We start from the raw sequence: 26,931 nt of genomic DNA on the forward strand, positions 1-26,931 counted from the left end.
CCGGACCAGGAGGCAGAAGTCAGAGTGCCTTCAGCCTTGAAGTTCGTCAGACGCTGTCGGCTTATGTGGAGGAAGACCCGTCTTAATCTTATGCGTTCCTCACAGAGGTACCAACAACAAGCCAACAGACGTCGCCGTCCCGGGCCTACCCTGCGCCCCGGCCAGAGAGTCTGGCTCTCTACAAGAGACTTACCTCTACGGGTGGAGTCTCGCAAGCTGTCCCAAAAATACATCGGTCCCTTCAAGGTTGCCAGGAGAGTTAACCCAGTTTCTTATCGCCTACACTTACCCAGATCCCTTAAGATTAATCCCACATTTCACATTTCATTGTTAAAACCTGTTGTTTTTTCTCCCCTTGTCCTGGCAGACAGACCTCCGCCTCGTGTCATTGGAGGCCAGCCGGCTTATACCGTCCATCGGATACTGGATTCCTGCCGGGTGCAGCGGTCCTGGCAGTATCTGGTGGACTGGGAAGGCTACGGTCCCGAGGAGCGCTCCTGGGTTCCTGCCAAAGACATCCTGGACCCTGACCTCATTCGTCAGTTCAGGGCCCTCCACCCTGAGAGAGCTGGTAGGAACGTCAGGAGCCGTTCCTAGGGGGGGGATTCTGTCAGGATTTGGCCAGGGTTGTTCCGGGTTTTGGTCACTAGATGCCCCCATTGTGCTTTTTGACCTTATGTTTTTTCCCTTGTTCCCCATTATTATTTGCACCTGTGCCTCGTTTTTCCCTGATTGTATTTAAACCCTTAGTTTCCCTCAGTTCTGTGTTTGTATGTTAGCACCCAGCCCTAGTGTTCTGTGTATTCTTGTCGATTCCGGTGGATGCTCTTGTGGAATTCTGTTTTTGTTTTTGAGGATCTCTTAAGGCTTTTTTGTGCTATTCCTACCATCTTTTGGATTTACTATTTTTGTATTGAAGGACTTCTCCTTTTTACTTTATTAAATACACCGTCTTAAGTACTGCTGTGTCTGCCTCATCTTCTGGGTTCTGCTGACTATTCGTGGCTCAGTTGGTTAAGTGACTGTTTCTCACTCCGGAGACCCAGGTTCGTAACCGGGTCCTGACAATTGGTGAAGGGTAGCTATGCTAGCTTGGTCATTGGTGAAGGGTAGCTATGCTAGCTTGGTCATTGGTGAAGGGTAGCTATGCTAGCTTGGTCACTGGTGAAGGGTAGCTATGCTAGCTTGGTCACTGGTGAGGGATAGCTATACTAGCTTGGTCAATGGTGAATGGTAGCTACGCTAGCTTGGTCAATGGTGAAGGGTAGCTATGCTAGTTTGGTCACTGGGTCTGATTGGTAAATAGACCTGCGTGTTTTCCACCTACCAGAGAACCTGAATGTTATGATTGCGGATGACGTATAAAGAGAGAAACGATTCTGTGTGTCTCACCTTCTGACTCCAACATACATCCCTGATGTAGGCCCCTGCTTCCACATGCTCATCCGTACCACTGGGCTCTCCTGTACTGCCCTGTGTACACACAACCATGCAATCAATTCAACTATAAATCGATATCTTTATTTTTAACCCAATTTGTAAAATTGGATTAGAATTGCATCAATAGGAAGCACAATGCACAACACACGACACACACGAACAGGCACAGGCACACACTACAGTACGTCTGTCCAACAGCAAATTACTCATTCTTCAGTCATTTATACATAATTCCTAGTTACACAGTCGTTAGCTTGATAAATGATAGGTTCTGGACTCTACAATAAGGTTAGACATAATTGGTAGACTGAGTTTGAGGATGCCGATCATTAGAGCTGCAGCTTACTTCCTGTATAAATAACAAACAGAAACATTATTTACTGTCTAATAGCTCAAGATATGCATCTACACGTGAGTTCCAGCGTTATGTTTGTTTCGTGTCCCCAAAAGGAGTGTCAAACTGTGTCAACCCACTGAGCTAAAGCCTAGGCATTATCCCAGAGAGGTGACGCAGGTCTTCAGGTCTCAGGCAAGGTGAAACGTCCCGGACTAGACACTCACACTTTACGGACTCTCTGCCTGTAGACGAGGAGGGAGATGACGGCGATCAACATTCCGATGAGGAACATTCCGGCGCTGATGCCCTCGATGACTCCGCTGAGGGGCTCTGGGAGAGAAAACAAGAACACACGAACATCCATGAATAAAACCCCTTACTGTGACTATAGTAGTAAAACTCCTTACTGTGACTATAGTAGTAAAACCCCTTACTGTGACTATAGTAGTAAAACCCCTTACTATGACTATAGTAGTAAAACCCCTTACTGTGACTATAGTAGTAAAACCCCTTACTGTGACTATCGTAGTAAAACCCCTTACTGTGACATTGACTATAGTAGTAAAACCCCTTACTGTGACTATAGTAGTAAAACCCCTTACTGTGACTATAGTAGTAAAACCCCTTACTGTGACTATAGTAGTAAAACCCCTTACTGTGACTATCGTAGTAAAACCCCTTACTGTGACATTGACTATAGTAGTAAAACCCCTTACTGTGACTATAGTAGTAAATCCTCTTACTGTGACTATAGTAGTAAATCCTCTTACTGTGACTATAGTAGTAAAACCCCTTACTGTGACTATAGTAGTAAAACCCCTTACTGTGACTATAGTAGTAAAACCCCTTACTGTGACTATAGTAGTAAAACCCCTTACTGTGACTATAGTAGTAAACCCCTTTCTGTGACTATAGTAGTAAAACCCCTTACTGTGACTATAGTAGTAAAACCCCTTACTGTGACTATAGTAGTAAAACCCCTTACTGTGACTATAGTAGTAAAACCCCTTACTGTGACTATAGTAGTAAAACCCCTTACTGTGACTATAGTAGTAAAACCCCTTACTGTGACTATAATAGCAAAACCCCTTACTGTGACTATAGTAGTAAATCCTCTTACTGTGACTATAGTAGTAAAACCCCTTACTGTGACTATAGTAATAAACCCCTTACTGTGACTATAGTAGTAAAACCCCTTACTGTGACTATAGTAGTAAAATCCCTTATTGTGACTATAGTAGTAAATCCTCTTACTGTGACTATAGTAGTAAAACCCCTTACTGTGACAGTGACTATAGTAGTAAAACCCCTTACTGTGACTATAGTAGTAAAACCCCTTACTGTGACAGTGACTATAGTAGTAAAACCCCTTACTGTGACTATAGTAGTAAAAACCCTTACTGTGACTATAGTAGTAAAACCCCTTACTGTGACTATAGCAGTAAAACCCCTTACTGTGACAGTGACTATAGTAATAAACCCCTTACTGTGACTATAGTAGTAAAATCCCTTACTGTGACTATAGTAGTAAATCCTCTTACTGTGACTATAGTAGTAAAACCCCTTACTGTGACTATAGTAGTAAAACCCCTTACTGTGACAGTGACTATAGTAATAAACCCCTTACTGTGACTATAGTAGTAAAATCCCTTACTGTGACTATAGTAGTAAACCCCTTACTGTGACTATAGTAGTAAATCCTCTTACTGTGACTATAGTAGTAAAACCCCTTACTGTGACTATAGTAATAAACCCCTTACTGTGACTATAGTAGTAAAACCCCTTACTGTGATTATAGTAGTAAAACCCCTTACTGTGACTATAGTAGTAAAACCCCTTACTGTGACTATAGTAATAAACCCCTTACTGTGACTATAGTAGTAAAACCCCTTACTGTGACTATAGTAGTAAAACCCCTTACTGTGACTATAGTAGTAAAACCCCTTACTGTGACTATAGTAGTAAAACCCCTTACTGTGACTATCGTAGTAAAACCCCTTACTGTGACTATAGTAGTAAATCCTCTTACTGTGACTATAGTAGTAAAACCCCTTACTGTGACTATAGTAGTAAATCCTCTTACTGTGACTATAGTAGTAAATCCTCTTACTGTGACTATAGTAGTACATCCTCTTACTGTGACTATAGTAGTAAATCCTCTTACTGTGACTATAGTAGTAAAACCCCTTACTGTGACTATAGTAGTAAAACCCCTTACTGTGACTATAGTAGTAAAACCCCTTACTGTGACTATAGTAGTAAAACCCCTTACTGTGACTATAGTAGTAAACCCCTTTCTGTGACTATAGTAGTAAAACCCCTTACTGTGACTATAGTAGTAAAACCCCTTACTGTGACTATAGTAGTAAAACCCCTTACTGTGACTATAGTAGTAAAACCCCTTACTGTGACTATAGTAGTAAAACCCCTTACTGTGACTATAGTAGTAAAACCCCTTACTGTGACTATAATAGCAAAACCCCTTACTGTGACTATAGTAGTAAATCCTCTTACTGTGACTATAGTAGTAAAACCCCTTACTGTGACTATAGTAATAAACCCCTTACTGTGACTATAGTAGTAAAACCCCTTACTGTGACTATAGTAGTAAAATCCCTTATTGTGACTATAGTAGTAAATCCTCTTACTGTGACTATAGTAGTAAAACCCCTTACTGTGACAGTGACTATAGTAGTAAAACCCCTTACTGTGACTATAGTAGTAAAACCCCTTACTGTGACAGTGACTATAGTAGTAAAACCCCTTACTGTGACTATAGTAGTAAAAACCCTTACTGTGACTATAGTAGTAAAACCCCTTACTGTGACTATAGCAGTAAAACCCCTTACTGTGACAGTGACTATAGTAATAAACCCCTTACTGTGACTATAGTAGTAAAATCCCTTACTGTGACTATAGTAGTAAATCCTCTTACTGTGACTATAGTAGTAAAACCCCTTACTGTGACTATAGTAGTAAAACCCCTTACTGTGACAGTGACTATAGTAATAAACCCCTTACTGTGACTATAGTAGTAAAATCCCTTACTGTGACTATAGTAGTAAACCCCTTACTGTGACTATAGTAGTAAATCCTCTTACTGTGACTATAGTAGTAAAACCCCTTACTGTGACTATAGTAATAAACCCCTTACTGTGACTATAGTAGTAAAACCCCTTACTGTGATTATAGTAGTAAAACCCCTTACTGTGACTATAGTAGTAAAACCCCTTACTGTGACTATAGTAATAAACCCCTTACTGTGACTATAGTAGTAAAACCCCTTACTGTGACTATAGTAGTAAAACCCCTTACTGTGACTATAGTAGTAAAACCCCTTACTGTGACTATAGTAGTAAAACCCCTTACTGTGACTATCGTAGTAAAACCCCTTACTGTGACTATAGTAGTAAATCCTCTTACTGTGACTATAGTAGTAAAACCCCTTACTGTGACTATAGTAGTAAATCCTCTTACTGTGACTATAGTAGTAAAACCCCTTACTGTGACTATAGTAGTAAAACCCCTTACTGTGACTATAGTAGTAAAACCCCTTACTGTGACTATGGTAGTAAAACCCCTTACTGTGACTATAGTAGTAAATCCTCTTTCTGTGACTATAGTAGTAAAACCCCTTACTGTGACTATAGTAGTAAAACCCCTTACTGTGACTATAGTAGTAAAACCCCTTACTGTGACTATAGTAGTAAAACCCCTTACTGTGACTATAGTAGTAAAACCCCTTACTGTGACTATAGTAGTAAATCCTCTTACTGTGACTATCGTAGTAAATCCTCTTACTGTGACTATAGTAGTAAATCCTCTTACTGTGACTATAGTAGTAAATCCTCTTACTGTGACTATCGTAGTAAATCCTCTTACTGTGACTATAGTAGTAAATCCTCTTACTGTGACTATAGCAGTAAATCCTCTTACTGTGACTATAGCAGTAAAACCCCTTACTGTGACTACAGTAATACAACCCCTTACTGTGACTATAGTAGTAAAACCCCTTACTGTGACTATAGTAGTAAAACCCCTTACTGTGACTACAGTAATACAACCCCTTACTGTGACTATCGTAGTAAATCCTCTTACTGTGACTATAGCAGTAAATCCTCTTACTGTGACTATAGCAGTAAAACCCCTTACTGTGACTACAGTAATACAACCCCTTACTGTGACTATAGTAGTAAAACCCCTTACTGTGACTATAGTAGTAAAACCCCTTACTGTGACTACAGTAATACAACCCCTTACTGTGACTATCGTAGTAAATCCTCTTACTGTGACTATAGTAGTAAATCCTCTTACTGTGACTATCGTAGTAAATCCTCTTACTGTGACTATAGTAGTAAATCCTCTTACTGTGACTATAGTAGTAAATCCTCTTACTGTGACTATCGTAGTAAATCCTCTTACTGTGACTATAGTAGTAAATCCTCTTACTGTGACTATAGCAGTAAATCCTCTTACTGTGACTATAGCAGTAAAACCCCTTACTGTGACTACAGTAATACAACCCCTTACTGTGACTATAGTAGTAAAACCCCTTACTGTGACTATAGTAGTAAAACCCCTTACTGTGACTACAGTAATACAACCCCTTACTGTGACTATCGTAGTAAATCCTCTTACTGTGACTATAGTAGTAAAACCCCTTACTGTGACTATAGTAGTAAATCCTCTTACTGTGACAATAGTAGTAAAACCCCTTACTGTGACTATAGTAGTAAATCCTCTTACTGTGACTATAGTAGTAAAACCCCTTACTGTGACTATCGTAGTAAATCCTCTTACTGTGACTATAGTAGTAAATCCTCTTACTGTGACTATCGTAGTAAATCCTCTTACTGTGACTATAGTAGTAAATCCTCTTACTGTGACTATAGTAGTAAATCCTCTTACTGTGACTATAGTAGTAAATCCTCTTACTGTGACTATAGTAGTAAATCCTCTTACTGTGACTATAGTAGTAAATCCTCTTACTGTGACTATAGTAGTAAATCCTCTTACTGTGACTATAGTAGTAAATCCTCTTACTGTGATTATAGTAGTAAATCCTCTTACTGTGACTATAGTAGTAAATCCTCTTACTGTGACTATAGTAGTAAATCCTCTTACTGTGACTATAGTAGTAAATCCTCTTACTGTGACTATAGTAGTAAATCCTCTTACTGTGACTATAGTAGTAAATCCTCTTACTGTGACTATAGTAGTACATCCTCTTACTGTGACTATAGTAGTAAATCATCTTACTGTGACTATAGTAGTAAATCCTCTTACTGTGACTATAGTAGTAAATCCTCTTACTGTGACCATCGTAGTAAATCTTCTTACTGTGACTATAGTAGTAAATCCTCTTACTGTGACTATAGTAGTAAATCCTCTTACTGTGACTATAGTAGTAAATCCTCTTACTGTGACTATAGTAGTAAATCCTCTTACTGTGGCTATAGTAGTAAATCCTCTTACTGTGACTATAGTAGTAAATCCTCTTACTGTGACTATAGTAGTAAATCCTCTTACTGTGACTATCGTAGTAAATCCTCTTACTGTGACTATAGTAATAAAACCCCTTACTGTGACTATAGTAGTAAATCCTCTTACTGTGACTATAGTAATATACCCCTTACTGTGACTATCGTAGTAAATCCTCTTACTGTGACTATAGTAGTAAATCCTCTTACTGTGACTATAGTAGTAAATCCTCTTACTGTGACTATAGTAGTAAATCCTCTTACTGTGACTATAGTAATACACCCCTTACTGTGACTATCGTAGTAAATCCTCTTACTGTGACTATAGTAGTAAATCCTCTTACTGTGACTATAGTAGTAAATCCTCTTACTGTGACTATAGTAGTAAATCCTCTTACTGTGACTATAGTAGTAAATCCTCTTACTGTGACTATAGTAGTAAATCCTCTTACTGTGACTATAGTAGTAAATCCTCTTACTGTGACTATAGTAGTAAATCCTCTTACTGTGACTATAGTAGTAAATCCTCTTACTGTGACTATAGTAGTAAATCCTCTTACTGTGACTATAGTAGTAAATCCTCTTACTGTGACTATAGTAGTAAATCCTCTTACTGTGACTATAGTAGTAAATCCTCTTACTGTGACTACTCGTTAGTCTCCTCGATCAAAACGTTTGCGGCCCTTCCCCAGTCTTTTATTTGAATCAGGGCAGCAGGATGAGATGTTTTAATTTTCTCCATATTACTGGTACTATATTTGATGGATCAACGTTAAAGACAGAGCGGAGGTGAGTGAGAAATAGGAACCATTTGAGCAGGAGATTAAAGCACTATATTGTTAGATAGCACTGCAGGGTTTAATGTCTAAATCAATGGACGAGAGGACTTGCACACAACACAATCTCACTGCTGTAATAGGTGTAATGTTACTGCCGGTGTACACTGGTTTCTGAAAGCATTCAGACCCCTTGACTTTTCCCACATGTTGTTACGTTACACAGCCTTATTCCAAAATGTATAAAGGATTTGTTTCCATCATCAATCTACACACAATATCCCATAATGACAAAGCGAAAACAGGTTTTTTGAAATTTTGGCAAATGTATAAAAACACAAAAACAAGCTTATTTACATAAGTATTCAGACCCTTTGCTATTAAACTCGAAATTGAGCTCATGTGCATCCTGTTTCCATGATCAGCCTTGACAAGTTTCTACAACTTGATTGGAGTCCACCTGTGGTAAATTCAATTGATTGGACATGATTTGGAAAGGCACACATCTGTCTATATAAGGTCCCACAGTTGACAAAACCAAGCCATGAGGTCAAAGGAATTGTCAGTAGAGCTTCGAGACAGGATTGTGTCGAGGCACAGCTCTGGGGAAGGGCACCAAAATATTTCTGCAGCATTGAAGGTCCCCAAGAACACAGTGGCCACCATCATTCTTAAATGGAAGAAGTTTGGAATCACCAAGACTATTCCTAGAGGTTGTCGTCTGGCCACTGAGCAATTGGGGGAAAAGGGCCTTGGTCAGGGAGATGACAAACTTGGAGCAAACCTGGCACCATCCCTACAATGAAGCATGGTGGTTGAAGCATGTATGGAGATATTTTTCAGAAGTAGGAACTGGGAGACTAGTCAGGATTGAGGAAAGATGAACGGAGCAAAGTGCAGAATGATCCTTGATGAAAACCTGCTCCAGAGCGCTCAAGACCTCAGACTGGGGTGAAGTTTACCTTCCAACAATGACCTGAAGCACAAAGCCAAGACAACGCAGGAGTGGCTTTGGGACAAGTCTCTGAATGTCCTTGAGTGGCCCAGCCAGAGCCCAGACTTGAAAATAGATGTGCAAAATGTGGAAAAGGTCAAGGGGTCTGAATACTTTGGCAGTGCACTGGCAGCATTTAATCAGTGCACCTGCATGTAAACTTAGAACAGGTTGGAAAGGTTTATTTATTTTATTATACAGGATGTCTTGGTAAGATTAATTACTTTTTTCAGACGTCAAGAAGGAGAGAGAGGGAGAGAGAGAAAGAAAATGGAGGGAGAGAGAGAGAGAGAGAGAGAACATGGGGGGTAGAGAGAGAGAAAGATGGGAGAGAGAGAGATTAGAGGATCAGGGTCAGCGGTAGAGGGTATATAGTGTGGCTTGACCTGCTTGTGTCCTGATGGGTGGAGAAAGGAAGTGTCAGAGTAATGGAGAGAGAGGGAAGGAGAGGGGGAAGAGAGGGACAGGATCAGAGGTAAAGCTCACCTGCTTGTGTCCTGATGGGCTGAGACAGGAAGGTGTCCCTGTAGAGAGGTTGGGGGAACTCTCTGTGGTCTTCGTCAAACAGCTGAGTGAAGGCACGGACACTGATTCTGCACAGAGAACAGAGAACAGCCATTGACTTCCATCAAATTATTTCCCTGGTGAGCATAAATGGCTATAATATTCTGCCTTCTTTTGCCCTCTTAGACAAGGTCAAGGGTTAGTATGACCTGTAAGACTTGATTAGGATGGGCGTTTTTTTAAAGTAATTCAAACCTAGGTAAAGTGTTTGGTTTGTGTGGGGCCATATTATTGTTTACCTGTAGGCAGTATTAGGCTTGAGAGGCCCATCACAGAAGTGGTAGAGATCACTGTTGTGATCGTTATCATCATCCTCCTCTGAATCACAAGGCCCTCCCAGGCGATCCAGCCCCGCCCCAGGTTGACCTCAAACACATGCCCAGCTCCCATTCCCTGTTCCTGGGCACAGCCACTGGGAAAGTAGCCTGTCTGGTAGGCCCGCACGGAGCTGTTGGTTCTGTAGTCCTGGAAGGAAGGTAGAGGTGGAGCTGCTCTGTCTGCAGGACTTCATTGTCTGTAACGGGTCAAGAGTGAGTAATAAAGTTGGATGGATTCAAAAGTGTACTAAATCCCCTTCAGCTCTCCCTTAAAAAAAACTCTCTCACTTCCTCATCAATTACATTTTGAAGTTTTTCAAATTCAAATGTATTTGATTTCATCAGCATCATTATCAGACATATCCAACATTATGTTAAAGTAAGTAAGGAAATTGTGTAGAAAATATATTGAGCCGTACTGAGAAAGCGGTATATAAAGAGGAACCTTGTACCATTGGACTCAGCCACGATGACAGTGAAGAGCCTGACGGCTCCGTTGACATCGCTGAACCAGCTGCAGTTGAACTTGAACAAAATGGTGGAGGGGGTGATGCGTACCGCCCTCTCATTGACCCGTATTGTGGTAGGGGGCGGGCCTAAAGGGGTAAAAAAAAAAAAAAAAAAAGACAGGCGATTGGTTCAAGGGGTGTGTCTGTCAAATAATCCAGACTTTGATTGGCTGAACCAGATGTGTAAGAGTAGGGCTGGAACTAAAAGCCTGCACACCAAGTATCTCTGCAGGGGAGGGTTGGCCATCCTTGTTCTAGAAATATGCTGCCATGTATCTCCTCTTGTGTCATATATCTCATATCATATCAAAACTGCTAACTCAATTTCCCCTATTATGGGACAAATAATGATTGACTTGACAATAGGCCGCTTTTACACCCAGAATCACACTCCTACTGCTTTTCCAGCATTTGTATGTATGCCACTGAATCTCTATATCAGGCCCAGCTCAGACAAGGTTATATTGTATTGTTTCTTTGGTTGATTAGCAGTGAGACAGATTGTAATTGGATTGGTCCCATCCCTCCCCATCCACAACATGTGCTCTCTCTCTCTCTCTCTCTCTCTCTCTCTCTCTCTCTCTCTCTCTTTCTCACTCTCTCTCTCTCATTCCCTCCCTCTCTCTCTCTCTCTCTCTCTCTCTCTCTCTCTCTCTCTCTCTCTCTCTCTCTCTCTCTCTCTCTCTCTCTCTCTCTCTCTCTCTCTCTCTCTCTCTCTCTCTCTCAGTTTGTATCTGCTCGTCTCGTTGTACGGTTAGACAGTGAAACAGCAGGGCTCTTGACAGAAGTGTGAAAGCTCATTGCCTCCTTATAAACCACGCTGTGAATGGCACTAGTAAATCTGTCCACTTACAGAGAGGAGGGAGAGAGACACAGAGAGAGAAAGACAAAGAGAGAGGGAGAGATAGAGGTAGAGAGGAGAAAGAGATTGAGAGCGAGAGGAGACAGATCGAGATAGATTGAGAGAGAGAGAGAGATGTGGAGGAGAGTAGAGAGAGATAGGTGGAGGAGAGTAGAGAGAGAAAGGTGGAGGAGAGTAGAGAGAGAGAGAGCAAGAGAGAGAGAGAGAGCAAAGGAGAGAGAGAGGTGGAGGAGAGAGAGAGAGAGAGAGAGAGAGAGGTGGAGGAGAGAGAGAGAGGGAGAGGTGGAGGAGAGTAGAGAGAGAGAGAGGTGGAGGAGAGTAGAGAGAGAGAGAGAGAGAGAGAGATAGAGAGAGAACACACATGCCTGGTCTCATCCATTGAGGCCATCTGGAGGCTGTGTTAGTTAATATGGCACCGTCTCCACTGATCTAATTATGTTCTGTTGGTTATGATGATGTCGTCCTCCCTGCCTCCCTCCTTCCCTCCCTCCGGAAAAAAGAAACACAAATCCCTGGCATTTCCATCCCCCTAGGGGAGGCAGAGGGTGAGGAGGGGAGAGGATTTGAGTTGGCCTAGCAGCCTATTTCTCTAAATCTCTCTCTCTATCTCTCTTTTCTGCTCTCATTCCTCTCATCACCCCCCTCTGTCATCTCCAACATTCTCTCCCTCCCTCACTCTCTCTCTCTTTGCTGCTCTCCCAGGTGTTTGAGCTATTTCAGGATATCTTTATTTAAATGTGTTCCTGAGGCTGCAACTTCCGTAGGGGGGCAGCAGAACCACAGTTAGGCTAGTTAGCACCCGCTAACAGGGATGTCTTGCTTCCACAATGCTCCCCTGTGGACTTCACCCTGATCCTGTCCACTTTAGATGACATCAGATGTCTTCCTATCTCCTGTCTACTTCCAACTAGTGTTCTAATCTCAGGGGCTGCGTCTGGAATAGACCAGAGCCCTATTCCCTATATAGTGCACTACTTTAGACCAGAGCCCTATTCCCTATATCGTGCACTACTTTAGACCTGAGCCCTATTCCCTATATAGTGCACTACTTTAGACCTGAGCCCTATTCCCTATATAGTGCACTACTTTAGACCTGAACCCTATTCCCTATATAGTGCACTACTTTAGACCAGAGCCCTATTAGTGAATAGAGGGGCGTTTTGGGATTCACACAGTCTTCTAGAGGGGCCTTTGGTGCAGTTGTATGAGCAATGACAGACCACAGGAAGTGTTCTTGCTACTATAGCCTTCCTCTCTCATCTGATAATGGTATTGTCACTTTGGCAGCTGATATTGACCATTTGGTAGCTTGCACTTAGCCACTCCAGAGGGCATATCTTTGGCATTATTGATTCAAGGGTTTTATTGGCATGGGAAACTTATGTTAACATTGCCAAAGCAAGTGAGGTAGATAATATACAAAAGTTTCAAAAGAATAAAGACATTACAAATGTCATATTATGTATATATACAGTATTGTAACAATGTACAAATGGTTCAAGTACAAAAGGGAAAATAAATAATAAATTAATAAATAATCTCTCTCTCTGGCGCCTCTCTCTCTCCTCTCTCTCTGTCTGCCTCTCTCTCTCTCTCTCTCTCTCTCTCTCTCTCTCACTCCTACTCTCTCTGGCTCCTTCTTCTCTCTCTCTCTCACTCCTACTCTCTCTCTCTCTCTGGCTCCTTCTTCTCTGTCTCTGTCTCCTTCTTCTCTCTGTCTCTGTCTCCTTCTTCTCTGTCTCTGTCTCCTTCTTCTCTGTCTCTGTCTCCTTCTTCTCTGTCTCTGTCTCCTTCTTCTCTCTGTCTCTGTCTCCTTCTTCTCTCTCTCTCTCTCGGTCTCCTTCTTCTCTGGCTCCTTCTTCTCTGTCTCTGGCTCCTTCTTCTCTGTCTCTGCCTCCTTCTTCTCTCTGTCTCTGCCTCCTTCTTCTCTCTGTCTCTGCCTCCTTCTTCTCTCTGTCTCTGCCTCCTTCTTCTCTGTCTCTGTCTCCTTCTTCTCTGTCTCTGTCTCCTTCTCTGTCTCTGTCTCCTTCTTCTCTGTCTCTGTCTCCTTCTTCTCTGTCTCTGTCTCCTTCTTCTCTGTCTCTGGCTCCTTCTCTCTCTCAGTCTCCTTCTTCTCGGTCTCTGTCGCCTTCTTCTCTGGCTCTGTCTCCTTCTCTGTCTCTGTCTCCTTCTCTGTCTCTGTCTCCTTCTTCTCTGTCTCCTTCTCGGTCTCTGTCTCCTTCTCTGTCTCTGTCTCCTTCTCCGTCTCTGTCTCCTTCTCCGTCTCTGTCTCCTTCTCTGTCTCTGTCGCCTTCTTCTCTGTCTCTGTCTCCTTCTTCTCTGTCTCTGTCTCCTTCTTCTCTGTCTCTGTCTCCTTCTTCTCTGTCTCTGTCTCCTTCTTCTCTGTCTCCTTCTTCTCTGTCTCTGTCTCCTTCTTCTCTGTCTCTGTCTCCTTCGTCTCTGTCTCCTTCTTCTCTGTCTCTGTCTCCTTCTCTGTCTCTGTCTCCTTCTTCTCTGTCTCTGGCTCCTTCTTCTCTGTCTCTGGCTCCTTCTCTCTCTCAGTCTCCTTCTTCTCGGTCTCTGTCGCCTTCTTCTCTGGCTCTGTCTCCTTCTCTGTCTCTGTCTCCTTCTCTGTCTCTGTCTCCTTCTTCTCTGTCTCCTTCTCGGTCTCTGTCTCCTTCTCTGTCTCTGTCTCCTTCTCTGTCTCTGTCTCCTTCTCCGTCTCTGTCTCCTTCTCCGTCTCTGTCTCCTTCTCTGTCTCTGTCGCCTTCTTCTCTGTCTCTGTCTCCTTCTTCTCTGTCTCTGTCTCCTTCTTCTCTGTCTCTGTCTCCTTCTTCTCTGTCTCTGTCTCCTTCTTCTCTGTCTCCTTCTTCTCTGTCTCTGTCTCCTTCTTCTCTGTCTCTGTCTCCTTCGTCTCTGTCTCTGTCTCCTTCTGTTCTGTCTCCTTCTGTTCTGTCTCTGGCTCCTTCCTCTCTCTCCCTGGCTCCTCTCTCGCTCTCTCTGGCTCCTCTCTCTCTCTCTCTCTCTCTTTCTCCCTCTGTCTTTCTCTCTAGCCCTTTCTTGTTCAATAAATCATTTTGACAGAACTGGAATACAAAGCTATAAGTGAGGACTGTGTGACTTTCTCACGAACAGAATGTTCTGTCAGTTTCTGTAGATACAGAAAGTCGCCTAATTGAAACATCAGCAATATTTCAACATCATTTCACCTGGGTTCATTTTCCTCAGTCCTCGTAGTACATTAGCATAGAAGGTAAACTAAAATAGCACCTTTAAATCTGTGAGATGATCAAGTACGACGATTACCAGAGGACTTTAAAAGTGTAGAATGATAAACCATTTAAAAAGTTGTACTAATCTCAAAACAAAGCTTTCATAAAATCCTAAAATATTTAAAGTAGCTAGTCACCCTATTTGAAGTAGTTAAAACTTATAAGTTAGAGACTTCTGTGGAGTCTAAACTCATTAAAGTTGAATTTAACGAGAGCAAACGCTCACTAACCTTTACTCAAAACTATACTGAGACAAATGCCAAATGTTTAACCAAAGACAGAGGCATCACATGACTCAGAGCAGGTTGAGAATCTATTTATCTGGGTCCTGGAGTAGTGAACACAATGAAGGATGTGTTCTATAGAACATCTGACTATTAACACATTGAGGATGTCAGTCTGTGTGTGTGTGTGTGTGTGTGTGTGTGTGTGTGTGTGTGTGTGTGTGTGTGTGTGTGTGTGTGTGCGCGTGCGTGCGTGCGTGACTCAGCATCCTGCTAAGAGGGGACCAATGCCACCAATGCAAATTGAGAGACGTGTCACTTGTCAGGTAGAGAGAGTCTGATATGGAATGGAAGGGACCTCCTCGGATGGGTTTATTCATCAAGTCTGTTAGAAACACCACTACTGTTAGAAACACTACTACTGGTAGAAACACTACTACTGTTAGAAACACTACTACACTACTACTGTTAGAAACACTACTACTGGTAGAAACACTAATACTGTTAGAAACACTACTACACTACTATTGTTAGAAACACTACTACTGTTAGAAACACTACTACTGGTAGAAACACTACTACTGTTAGAAACACTACTACTGTTAGAAACACTACTACACTACTACTGTTAGAAACACTACTACTGGTAGAAACACTACTACTGTTAGAAACACTACTACACTACTACTGATAGAAACACTACTACTGTTAGAAACACTACTACTGTTAGAAACACTACTACTAGTAGAAACACTACTACTGGTAGAAACACTACTACTGTTAGAAACACTACTACTGGTAGAAACACTACTACACTACTACTGTTAGAAACACTACTACTGTTAGAAACACTACTACACTACTACTGTTAGAAACACTACTACTAGTAGAAACACTACTACTGGTAGAAACACTACTACTAGTAGAAACACTACTACTGTTAGAAACACTACTACTATTTTTTATTTTTTTATTTCACCTTTATTTAACCAGGTAGGCTAGTTGAGAACTACTAGAAGCACTACTACTGGTAGAAACACTACTACTGTTAGAAACACTACTAAAGTTAGCAACACTACTACTGGTAGAAACACTACTACTGGTAGAAACACTACTACTACTAGAAACACTACTACAGGTAGAAACACTACTAGTGTTAGAAACACTACTACTGTTAGAAACACTACTACTGTTAGAAACACTACTACTGGTAGAAACACTACTACTGTTAGAAACACTACTACTGTTAGAAACACTACTACTGTTAGAAACACTACTACTGGTAGAAACACTACTACTGTTAGAAACACTACTATTGTTAGAAACACTACTACACTACTACTGTTAGAAACACTACTACTGTTAGAAACACTACTACACTACTACTGTTAGAAACACTAATACTGGTAGAAACACTACTACTGTTAGAAACACTACTACTGTTAGAAACACTACTACTGGTAGAAACACTACTACTGTTAGAAACACTACTACTGGTAGAAACACTACTACACTACTACTGTTAGAAACACTACTACACTACTACTGTTAGAAACACTACTACACTACTACTGTTAGAAACACTACTACACTACTACTGTTAGAAACACTATTACTGTTAGAAACACTATTACTGTTAGAAACACTACTACTGTTAGAAACACTACTACTGGTAGAAACACTACTACTGTTAGAAACACTACTACTGGTAGAAACACTACTACACTACTACTGTTAGAAACACTACTACTGTTAGAAACACTACTACTGGTAGAAACACTACTACTGTTAGAAACACTATTACACTACCACTGTTAGAAACACTACTACTGTTAGAAACACTACTACTGGTAGAAACACTACTACTGTTAGAAACACTATTACACTACTACTGTTAGAAACACTACTACTGTTAGAAACACTACTACTGGTAGAAACACTACTACTGTTAGAAACACTACTACTGGTAGAAACACTACTACACTACTACTGTTAGAAACACTACTACACTACTACTGTTAGAAACACTACTACACTACTACTGTTAGAAACACTACTACACTACTACTGTTAGAAACACTACTACTGGTAGAAACACCACTACTGTTAGAAACACTATTACACTACTACTGTTAGAAACACTACTACTGTTAGAAACACTACTACTGGTAGAAACACTACTACTGTTAGAAACACTACTACTGGTAGAAACACTACTACTGTTAGGAACACTACTACTGGTAGAAACACTACTACTGTTAGAAACACTATTACACTACTACTGTTAGAAACACTACTACTGTTAGAAACACTACTACACTACTACTGTTAGAAACACTACTACTGGTAGAAACACCACTACTGTTAGAAACACTACTACTGTTAGAAACACTATTACTGTTAGAAACACTACTACTGTTAGAAACACTACTACTGGTAGAAACACTACTACTGTTAGAAACACTATTACACTACTACTGTTAGAAACACTACTACTGGTAGAAACACTACTACTGGTAGAAACACTACTACTGTTAGAAACACTACTACTGTTAGAAACACTACTGCACTACTACTGGTAGAAACACTACTACTAGTAGAAACACTACTACACTACTACTGTTAGAAACACTACTACACTACTACTGGTAGAAGCACTACTACTGGTAGAAACACTACTACTGTTAGAAACACTACTACACTACTACTGGTAGAAACACTACTACTAGTAGAAACACTACTACTGTTGGAAACACCATTACTGTTAGAAACACTACTACTGTTAGAAACACTACTACTATTTTTTATTTTTTTATTTCACCTTTATTTAACCAGGTAGGCTAGTTGAGAACAAGTTCTCATTTGCAACTGCGACCTGGCCAAGATAAAAGCATAGCAGTGTGAACAGACAACACAGTTACACATGGAGTAAACAATTAACAAGTCAATAACACAGTAGAAAAAAAGGGGAGTCTATATACATTGTGTGCAAAAGGCATGAGGAGGTAGGCGAATAGAAACACTACTACTTGTAGAAACACTACTACTGTTAGATACACTACTACTGTTAGAAACACTACAACTGTTAGAAACACTACTACTGATAGTGGTCTGGTAGAAACACTGCTGGTACTCATACAAGTTTAGACTGTCAGACAGCGCATGTACCTGGAGCATGTCAAAGGTCATTTAACAGGTCATTTAGCAGGTCATTTAGCAGGTCATTTAGCAGGTCATTTAGCAGGTCATTTAGCAGGTAATTTAATGGGTCATTTAACAGGTCATTTAACGGGTCATTTAGCAGGTCATTTAATGGGTCATTGAACAGGTCATTTAACAGGTCATTTAATGGGTCATTTAGCAGGTCATTTAACAGGTCATTTAACAGGTCATTTAGCAGGTCATTTAGCAGGTCATTTAATGGGTCATTTAGCAGGTCATTTAATGGGTCATTTAATGGGTCATTTAACAGGTCATTTAACAGGTCAATTAATGGGTCATTTAACAGGTCATTCAATGGGTCATTTAACAGGTCATTCAATGGGTCATTTAACAGGTCATTTAATGGGTAATTTAACAGGTCATTTAATGGGTCATTTAACAGGTCAATTAATGGGTCATTTAACAGGTCATTCAATGGGTCATTTAACAGGTCATTCAATGGGTCATTTAACAGGTCATTTAATGGGTCATTTAACAGGTCATTCAATGGGTCATTTAACAGGTCAATTAATGGGTCATTTAACAGGTCATTTAATGGGTCATTTAGCAGGTCATTTAGCAGGTCATTCAATGGGTCATTTAACAGGTCATTTAGCAGGTCATTTAGCAGGTCATTTAGCAGGTCATTCAATGGGTCATTTAGCAGGTCATTTAACAGGTCATTTAGCAGGTCATTGAGCAGGTGACTTATCAGCAGGGAGTGCAGGTGGGGACAGCTAAATCCCACCAACCATTGTGTCACTCGGATGTTGTTTGGCGTCATCTGGTGTGGTGGTTCTGTGTGGTGACCTGGTTTGTTGTCATGGTGATTGTGGGTCTGGATCTTACAGCAGATAAACTCTACTCTTGCATGGGGTCTATGATACAACTCCGGTTGTCAGCCATTATAGGTAGTTACTCACGGTCGATCATGGTGACCACGTTCTCCTCCACGGCGGGGCTGCTGAGTCCAGCTGAGGCCACTCTGACAGCCACGTTGTATCTCCTGTAAGGCTGTAGGTTCTCCAGGCTGAGTAAGGTACTATCCCGGGCCAGACGCAGGGCGTACACCAGCTCCCAGCTGTCCTGCTGACGCACCTGGGGGGTAGTGGACATTACTGTAGTCCACTCCTTGTTTTCAACATACTGACAACTTTAATAGTCCACTCCTTGTTTTCAACATACTGACAACTTTAACAGTCCACTCCTTGTTTTCAACATACTGATAACTGATTAGTGTAGTCCACTCCTTGTTTTCAACATACTGACAACTTTAACAGTCCACTCCTTGTTTTCAACATACTGACAACTTTAACAGTCCACTCCTTGTTTTCAACATACTGAGAACTGAATAGTCCACTCCTTGTTTTCAACATACTGACAACTTTAACAGTCCACTCCATGTTTTCAACATACTGACAACTTTACCAGTCCACTCCTTGTTTTCAACATACTGATAACTGATTAGTGCAGTCCACTCCTTGTTTTCAACATACTGATAACTGATTAGTGCAGTCCACTCCTTGTTTTCAACATACTGATAACTGATTAGTGCAGTCCACTCCTTGTTTTCAACATACTGATAACTGATTAGTGCAGGCCACTCCTTGTTTTCAACATACTGACAACTTTAACAGTCCACTCCATGTTTTCAACATACTGACAACTTTAATAGTCCACTCCTTGTTTTCAACATACTGATAACTGATTAGTGCAGGCCACTCCTTGTTTTCAACATACTGATAACTGATTAGTGCAGTCCACTCCTTGTTTTCAACATACTGATAACTGATTAGTGCAGTCCACTCCTTGTTTTCAACATACTGATAACTGATTAGTGCAGTCCACTCCTTGTTTTCAACATACTGATAACTGATTAGTGCAGGCCACTCCTTGTTTTCAACATACTGATAACTGAATAGTGTAGTCCACTCCTTGTTTTCAACATACTGATAACTGATTAGTGCTGTCCACTCCTTGTTTTCAACATACTGATAACTGATTAGTGTAGTCCACTCCTTGTTTTCAACATACTGATAACTGATTAGTGCAGTCCACTCCTTGTTTTCAACATACTGATAACTGATTAGTGTAGTCCACTCCTTGTTTTCAACATACTGACAACTTTACCAGTCCACTCCTTGTTTTCAACATACTGACAACTTTAACAGTCCACTCCTTGTTTTCAACATACTGACAACTTTACCAGTCCACTCCTTGTTTTCAACATACTGACAACTTTAATAGTCCACTCCATGTTTTCAACATACTGACAACTTTAATAGTCCACTCCTTGTTTTCAACATACTGACAACTTTAATAGTCCACTCCTTGTTTTCAACATACTGACAACTTTAATAGTCCACTCCTTGTTTTCAACATACTGATAACTGAATAGTGTAGTCCACTCCTTGTTTTCAACATACTGACAACTTTAACAGTCCACTCCTTGTTTTCAACATACTGACAACTTTAACAGTCCACTCCTTGTTTTCAACATACTGACAACTTTACCAGTCCACTCCTTGTTTTCAACATACTGACAACTTTAACAGTCCACTCCTTGTTTTCAACATACTGACAACTTTACCAGTCCACTCCTTGTTTTCAACATACTGACAACTTTAATAGTCCACTCCATGTTTTCAACATACTGACAACTTTAATAGTCCACTCCTTGTTTTCAACATACTGACAACTTTAATAGTCCACTCCTTGTTTTCAACATACTGACAACTTTAACAGTCCACTCCTTGTTTTCAACATACTGATAACTGATTAGTGTAGTCCACTCCTTGTTTTCAACATACTGATAACTGATTAGTGCAGTCCACTCCTTGTTTTCAACATACTGATAACTGATTAGTGTAGTCCACTCCTTGTTTTCAACATACTGATAACTGATTAGTGCAGTCCACTCCTTGTTTTCAACATACTGATAACTGATTAGTGCAGGCCACTCCTTGTTTTCAACATACTGATAACTGATTAGTGCAGTCCACTCCTTGTTTTCAACATACTGATAACTGATTAGTGTAGTCCACTCCTTGTTTTCAACATACTGATAACTGATTAGTGCAGTCCACTCCATGTTTTCAACATACTGATAACTGATTAGTGCAGGCCACTCCTTGTTTTCAACATACTGATAACTGATTAGTGTAGTCCACTCCTTGTTTTCAACATACTGATAACTGATTAGTGCAGTCCACTCCATGTTTTCAACATACTGATAACTGATTAGTGCAGGCCACTCCTTGTTTTCAACATACTGATAACTGATTAGTGCAGTCCACTCCTTGTTTTCAACATACTGATAACTGATTAGTGCAGTCCACTCCATGTTTTCAACATACTGATAACTGATTAGTGCAGGCCACTCCTTGTTTTCAACATACTGATAACTGATTAGTGTAGTCCACTCCTTGTTTTCAACATACTGATAACTGATTAGTGCAGTCCACTCCATGTTTTCAACATACTGATAACTGATTAGTGTAGTCCACTCCTTGTTTTCAACATACTGATAACTGATTAGTGCAGTCCACTCCATGTTTTCAACATACTGATAACTGATTAGTGCAGGCCACTCCTTGTTTTCAACATACTGATAACTGATTAGTGCAGGCCACTCCTTGTTTTCAACATACTGATAACTGATTAGTGCAGTCCACTCCTTGTTTTCAACATACTGATAACTGATTAGTGCAGGCCACTCCTTGTTTTCAACATACTGATAATTGATTAGTGCAGTCCACTCCTTGTTTTCAACATACTGATAACTGATTAGTGCAGGCCACTCCTTGTTTTCAACATACTGATAATTGATTAGTGCAGTCCACTCCTTGTTTTCAACATACTGATAACTGATTAGTGCAGGCCACTCCTTGTTTTCAACATACTGATAATTGATTAGTGCAGTCCACTCCTTGTTTTCAACATACTGATAACTGATTAGTGCAGGCCACTCCTTGTTTTCAACATACTGATAATTGATTAGTGCAGTCCACTCCTTGTTTTCAACATACTGATAACTGATTAGTGTAGTCCACTCCTTGTTTTCAACATACTGATAACTGATTAGTGCAGTCCACTCCTTGTTTTCAACATACTGACAACTTTAACAGTCCACTCCTTGTTTTCAACATACTGATAACTGATTAGTGTAGTCCACTCCTTGTTTTCAACATACTGATAACTGATTAGTGCAGTCCACTCCTTGTTTTCAACATACTGATAACTGATTAGTGCAGTCCACTTCTTGTTTTCAACATACTGATAACTGATTAGTGCAGTCCACTCCTTGTTTTCAACATACTGATAACTGATTAGTGCAGTCCACTCCTTGTTTTCAACATACTGATAACTGATTAGTGCAGTCCACTCCTTGTTTTCAACATACTGATAACTGATTAGTGCAGTCCACTCCATGTTTTCAACATACTGATAACTGATTAGTGCAGTCCACTCCTTGTTTTCAACATACTGATAACTGATTAGTGCAGTCCACTCCTTGTTTTCAACATACTGATAACTGATTAGTGCAGTCCACTCCTTGTTTTCAACATACTGATAACTGATTAGTGCAGTCCACTCCTTGTTTTCAACATACTGATAACTGATTAGTGTAGTCCACTCCTTGTTTTCAACATACTGATAACTGATTAGTGCAGTCCACTCCTTGTTTTCAACATACTGACAACTTTAACAGTCCACTCCTTGTTTTCAACATACTGATAACTGATTAGTGTAGTCCACTCCTTGTTTTCAACATACTGATAACTGATTAGTGCAGTCCACTCCTTGTTTTCAACATACTGATAACTGATTAGTGCAGTCCACTTCTTGTTTTCAACATACTGATAACTGATTAGTGCAGTCCACTCCTTGTTTTCAACATACTGATAACTGATTAGTGCAGTCCACTCCTTGTTTTCAACATACTGATAACTGATTAGTGCAGTCCACTCCTTGTTTTCAACATACTGATAACTGATTAGTGCAGTCCACTCCATGTTTTCAACATACTGATAACTGATTAGTGTAGTCCACTCCTTGTTTTCAACATACTGATAACTGATTAGTGCAGTCCACTCCTTGTTTTCAACATACTGATAACTGATTAGTGCAGTCCACTCCTTGTTTTCAACATACTGATAACTGATTAGTGCAGTCCACTCCATGTTTTCAACATACTGATAACTGATTAGTGCAGTCCACTCCTTGTTTTCAACATACTGATAACTGATTAGTGCAGTCCACTCCTTGTTTTCAACATACTGATAACTGATTAGTGTAGTCCACTCCATGTTTTACTCCAGCACTAGCTGAGTCATGTAACTTAATATGGAGTTGGTCCCCCTTTGCTGCTATAACAGCCTCCACTCTTCTGGGAAGGTTTTCCACTAGACGTTGGAAAATTGCTGCTGGGACTTGTTTCCATTCAGCCACAAGAGCATTAGTGAAGTCAGACACTGATGTTGGGCGATTAGGCCTGACTCGCAGTCAGCGTTCCAATTAATTAAAAAAAAGTTGCTTCCAGAGGCAGTTTGGAACTCGGTCGTGAGTGTTGCAATCGATGACAGATGATATTTACGCGCTACGTGCTGCTTCACTCAATGTTCCCGTTCTGTGAGCTTGTGTGGCCTACCACTTCACAGCTGAGCTGTTGTTGCTTCTAGACATTTCCACTTAACAATAACAGCACAGACTGGGGCAGCTCGAGCAGGGCTGAAATTTGACAAACTGACTTGTTGCATCCTATGACGGTGTCACGTTGAAAGTCCCTGAGCTCTTCCGTACAGGCTATTCTACTGCCAGTGTTTGTCTATGTTACCAGGCAAGTCAGTTAAGAACAAGTTCTTATTTTCAATAACGGCCCAGTGGGTCAACTGCTTGTGTTCAGGGGCAGAACGACCTTGTCAGCTCAGGGATTTGATCTTGCAACCTTCCCGTTACTAGTCCAATGCTCTAACCACTAGGCTACCTGGCTCTAACCACTAGGCTACCTGGCTCTAACCACTAGGCTACCTGCCTCTAACCACTAGGCTACCTGCCTCTAACCACTAGGCTACCTGCCTCTAACCACTAGGCTACCTGCCTCTAACCACTAGGCTACCTGCCTCTAACCACTAGGCTACCTGCCTCTAACCACTAGGCTGCCTGCCTCTAACCACTAGGCTACCTGCCTCTAACCACTAGGCTACTTGCCTCTAACCACTAGGCTACCTGCCTCTAACCACTAGGCTACCTGCCTCTAACCACTAGGCTACCTGCCTCTAACCACTAGGCTACCTGCCTCTAACCACTAGGCTACCTGCCTCTATCCACTAGGCTACTTGCCTCTAACCACTCGGCTACCTGCCGTCTATGGAGATTGCATGGCTGTGTGGGTGATTTTATACACCTGTCAGCAACGGGTGTTGCTGAAATAGCCCGAATCCACCAATTTAAAGGGGCGTCCACATAGTGTATGTATGGGTTAACCGAAAGGTTGCTGGATCGAATCCCTGACCTGACGAGGAAAAAAATCTGTTGTTCAGCCCCGAACAAGGCAGTTAACCCATCGTTCCCTGGGTGTGGATGTTAATTAAGGCAGTCCCCCGCACCTTTCTGATTCAGAGGGGTTGGCTTAAATGAGGAAGACACATTTCAGTTGAATTGCATTCAGTTGTACAACTGTCACGGTATCCTATATCCCTGCAATGCCTTCAGTAAAGTTGGAGAAATGGTATCAGACACCCTGACCTCAACGTGTATAAAAACAAGACAAGACATAAAGACAGTGTGTGTGCGAGAGATGTGACATTACCTCCACGGTATAGGAGTCCCAGTGGGAGTCAGGGAAGGTCCAGGAACAGGAGATGGATGACGAACTCTGGGGGAAACAATGCATGTTCCGCAGTCTGGATGGGTCTGGGAGGAAGAGAGGGAACATTTAGGATTGATTTGTTGATTGATTAATATTTAATAAACCTTTATTTATTCAGGTAAATTTGACTGTGATTGCACGAAGTCCCTGGTCCAAGAAAGCATGGCATGACGTTTCAGTGCAGGGAGTTTTAGAACCATTGAGCTTAGGGTCTCATAGCCCTGAGACGAGAACTATACCTTCTGGAGTTTTAGTTAGGAGGACTGTGACAACCAACCTCTGTCTACTCTACCTTCCTGCCCCCTGTCTCCTCTACCTTCCTGCCCCCTGTCTCCTCTACCTTCCTGCCCCTGTCTCCTCTACCTACCTATCTCCTGTCTCCTCTACCTACCTGCCCCCTGTTTCCTCTACCTTCCTGTCCCCTGTCTCCTCTACCTTCCTGCCCCCTGTCTCCTCTACCTTCCTGTCCCCTGTCTCCTCTACCTTCCTGTCCCCTGTCTCCTCTACCTTCCTGCCCCCTGTCTCCTCTACCTTCCTGCCCCCTGTCTCCTCTACCTTCCTGCCCCCTGTCTCCTCTACCTTCCTGTCCCCTGTCTCCTCTACCTTCCTGCCCCCTGTCTCCTCTACCTTCCTGCCCCCTGTCTCCTCTACCTTCCTGCCCCCTGTCTCTTCTACCTTCCTGCCCCCTGTCTCCTCTACCTTCCTGTCCCCTGTCTCGTCTACCTTCCTGCCCCCTGTCTCGTCTACCTTCCTGCCCCCTGTCTCCTCTACCTTCCTGTCCCCTGTCTCCTCTACCTTCCTAACTCTGCACTAGCAGTCTGGGTTGAAGATAACAAATTTAAAACAAGAAGACTCTAACATCCCATAACGATTTGCATAAAATGAGAAAGAATTATAAAGTAAGGGACAAACAATGTTAGTTAGCGAAGGCACTGGGCCCATGTATCTAAAAGCTTCCTGATGTCATAATGACCTGTCCTAATAAGGGCATCTACAGCCTAGCTGGCAGTGACAGACAGAGGACACATTAAAAAAATGCTCTTTTGACTGTTTACTGGAGGCTTCAATCAGACTTCAATCATTGGCCAGGAGTGAGGATACAATAGGAGCCAGGCAGAGTATTATGAGTTTTGCTGAGTCACCACCGGCCATAAGAGGCTCTACAGTACGTCACATCAGACTGAGGACAAAGTGGCCAGGGACCAGTTGAATAGAAAGGCTCTCTACATAACAGTGTGAAAGCAAATGAGCACAGAGGCCAAGAATAATATTTTGAGAGGTGTGTTTTGTTGCCGTGCCCTTGGACTGTCTGCCTTTTTCAAAGGAAAACAACGGTCTGCGTGAGCCCACACTACACACACGACTCAATAACAGGGTCCAATGTAAGTGTGTGGTCTGCATGACACACGGTTCCAAAGAGATATACACACTGACCCGAGCTTCTGTAGTGGGGGGCTCAACTAGTCTGAAGCTTCATATTGATGATAGCACTATGAAGGCATTATACATACTCACTCAGGACCATGCCATGTTATTTTGGACCAGCTCAAACTGCTGTAGAAGTTAGTAGATTGGGCTGTAGTGGGCAAGGGGCCTTGGTGGTTTACCAGAATGACTGGTAAACAGAATGAATAGAACCTCTAACCCTGGTAATATGACTGGTAAATAGAATGAATAGAACCTGTAACCCTGGAAATATGACTGGTAAATAGAATGAATAGAACCTCTAACCCTGGTAATATGACTGGTAAATAGAATGAATAGAACCTGTAACCCTGGAAATATGACTGGTAAATAGAATGAATAGAACCTGTAACCCTGGAAATATGACTGGTAAATAGAATGAATAGAACCTCTAACCCTGGTAATATGACTGGTAAATAGAATGAATAGAACCTGTAACCCTGGAAATATGACTGGTAAATAGAATGAATAGAACCTGTAACCCTGGAAATATGACTGGTAAATAGAATGAATAGAACCTCTAACCCTGGTAATATGACTGGTAAATAGAATGAATAGAACCTGTAACCCTGGTAATATGACTGGTAAATAGAATGAATAGAACCTCTAACCCTGGTAATATGACTGGTAAATAGAATGAA

At 41.4% G+C, this 26,931-nt stretch overlaps 1 protein-coding gene across 1 annotated transcript in view; it reads right to left on the reverse strand.

The window, feature by feature from the left end:
* LOC135515575 (receptor-type tyrosine-protein phosphatase beta-like) overlaps positions 1 to 26,931 on the reverse strand; it is a 141,899-nt gene that overhangs the window by 35,757 nt on the left and 79,211 nt on the right. The window contains 9 exon segments of the mRNA XM_064939196.1: positions 1,393 to 1,473; positions 2,002 to 2,107; positions 9,514 to 9,620; positions 9,831 to 9,945; positions 9,948 to 10,079; positions 10,082 to 10,105; positions 10,361 to 10,504; positions 18,879 to 19,053; positions 24,767 to 24,870. Coding sequence (XP_064795268.1) covers positions 1,393 to 1,473; positions 2,002 to 2,107; positions 9,514 to 9,620; positions 9,831 to 9,945; positions 9,948 to 10,079; positions 10,082 to 10,105; positions 10,361 to 10,504; positions 18,879 to 19,053; positions 24,767 to 24,870 — 988 coding nt within the window.

This window comes from Oncorhynchus masou, chromosome 27, assembly GCF_036934945.1.
Source record: "Oncorhynchus masou masou isolate Uvic2021 chromosome 27, UVic_Omas_1.1, whole genome shotgun sequence".
Taxonomy (NCBI): domain Eukaryota; kingdom Metazoa; phylum Chordata; class Actinopteri; order Salmoniformes; family Salmonidae; genus Oncorhynchus; species Oncorhynchus masou.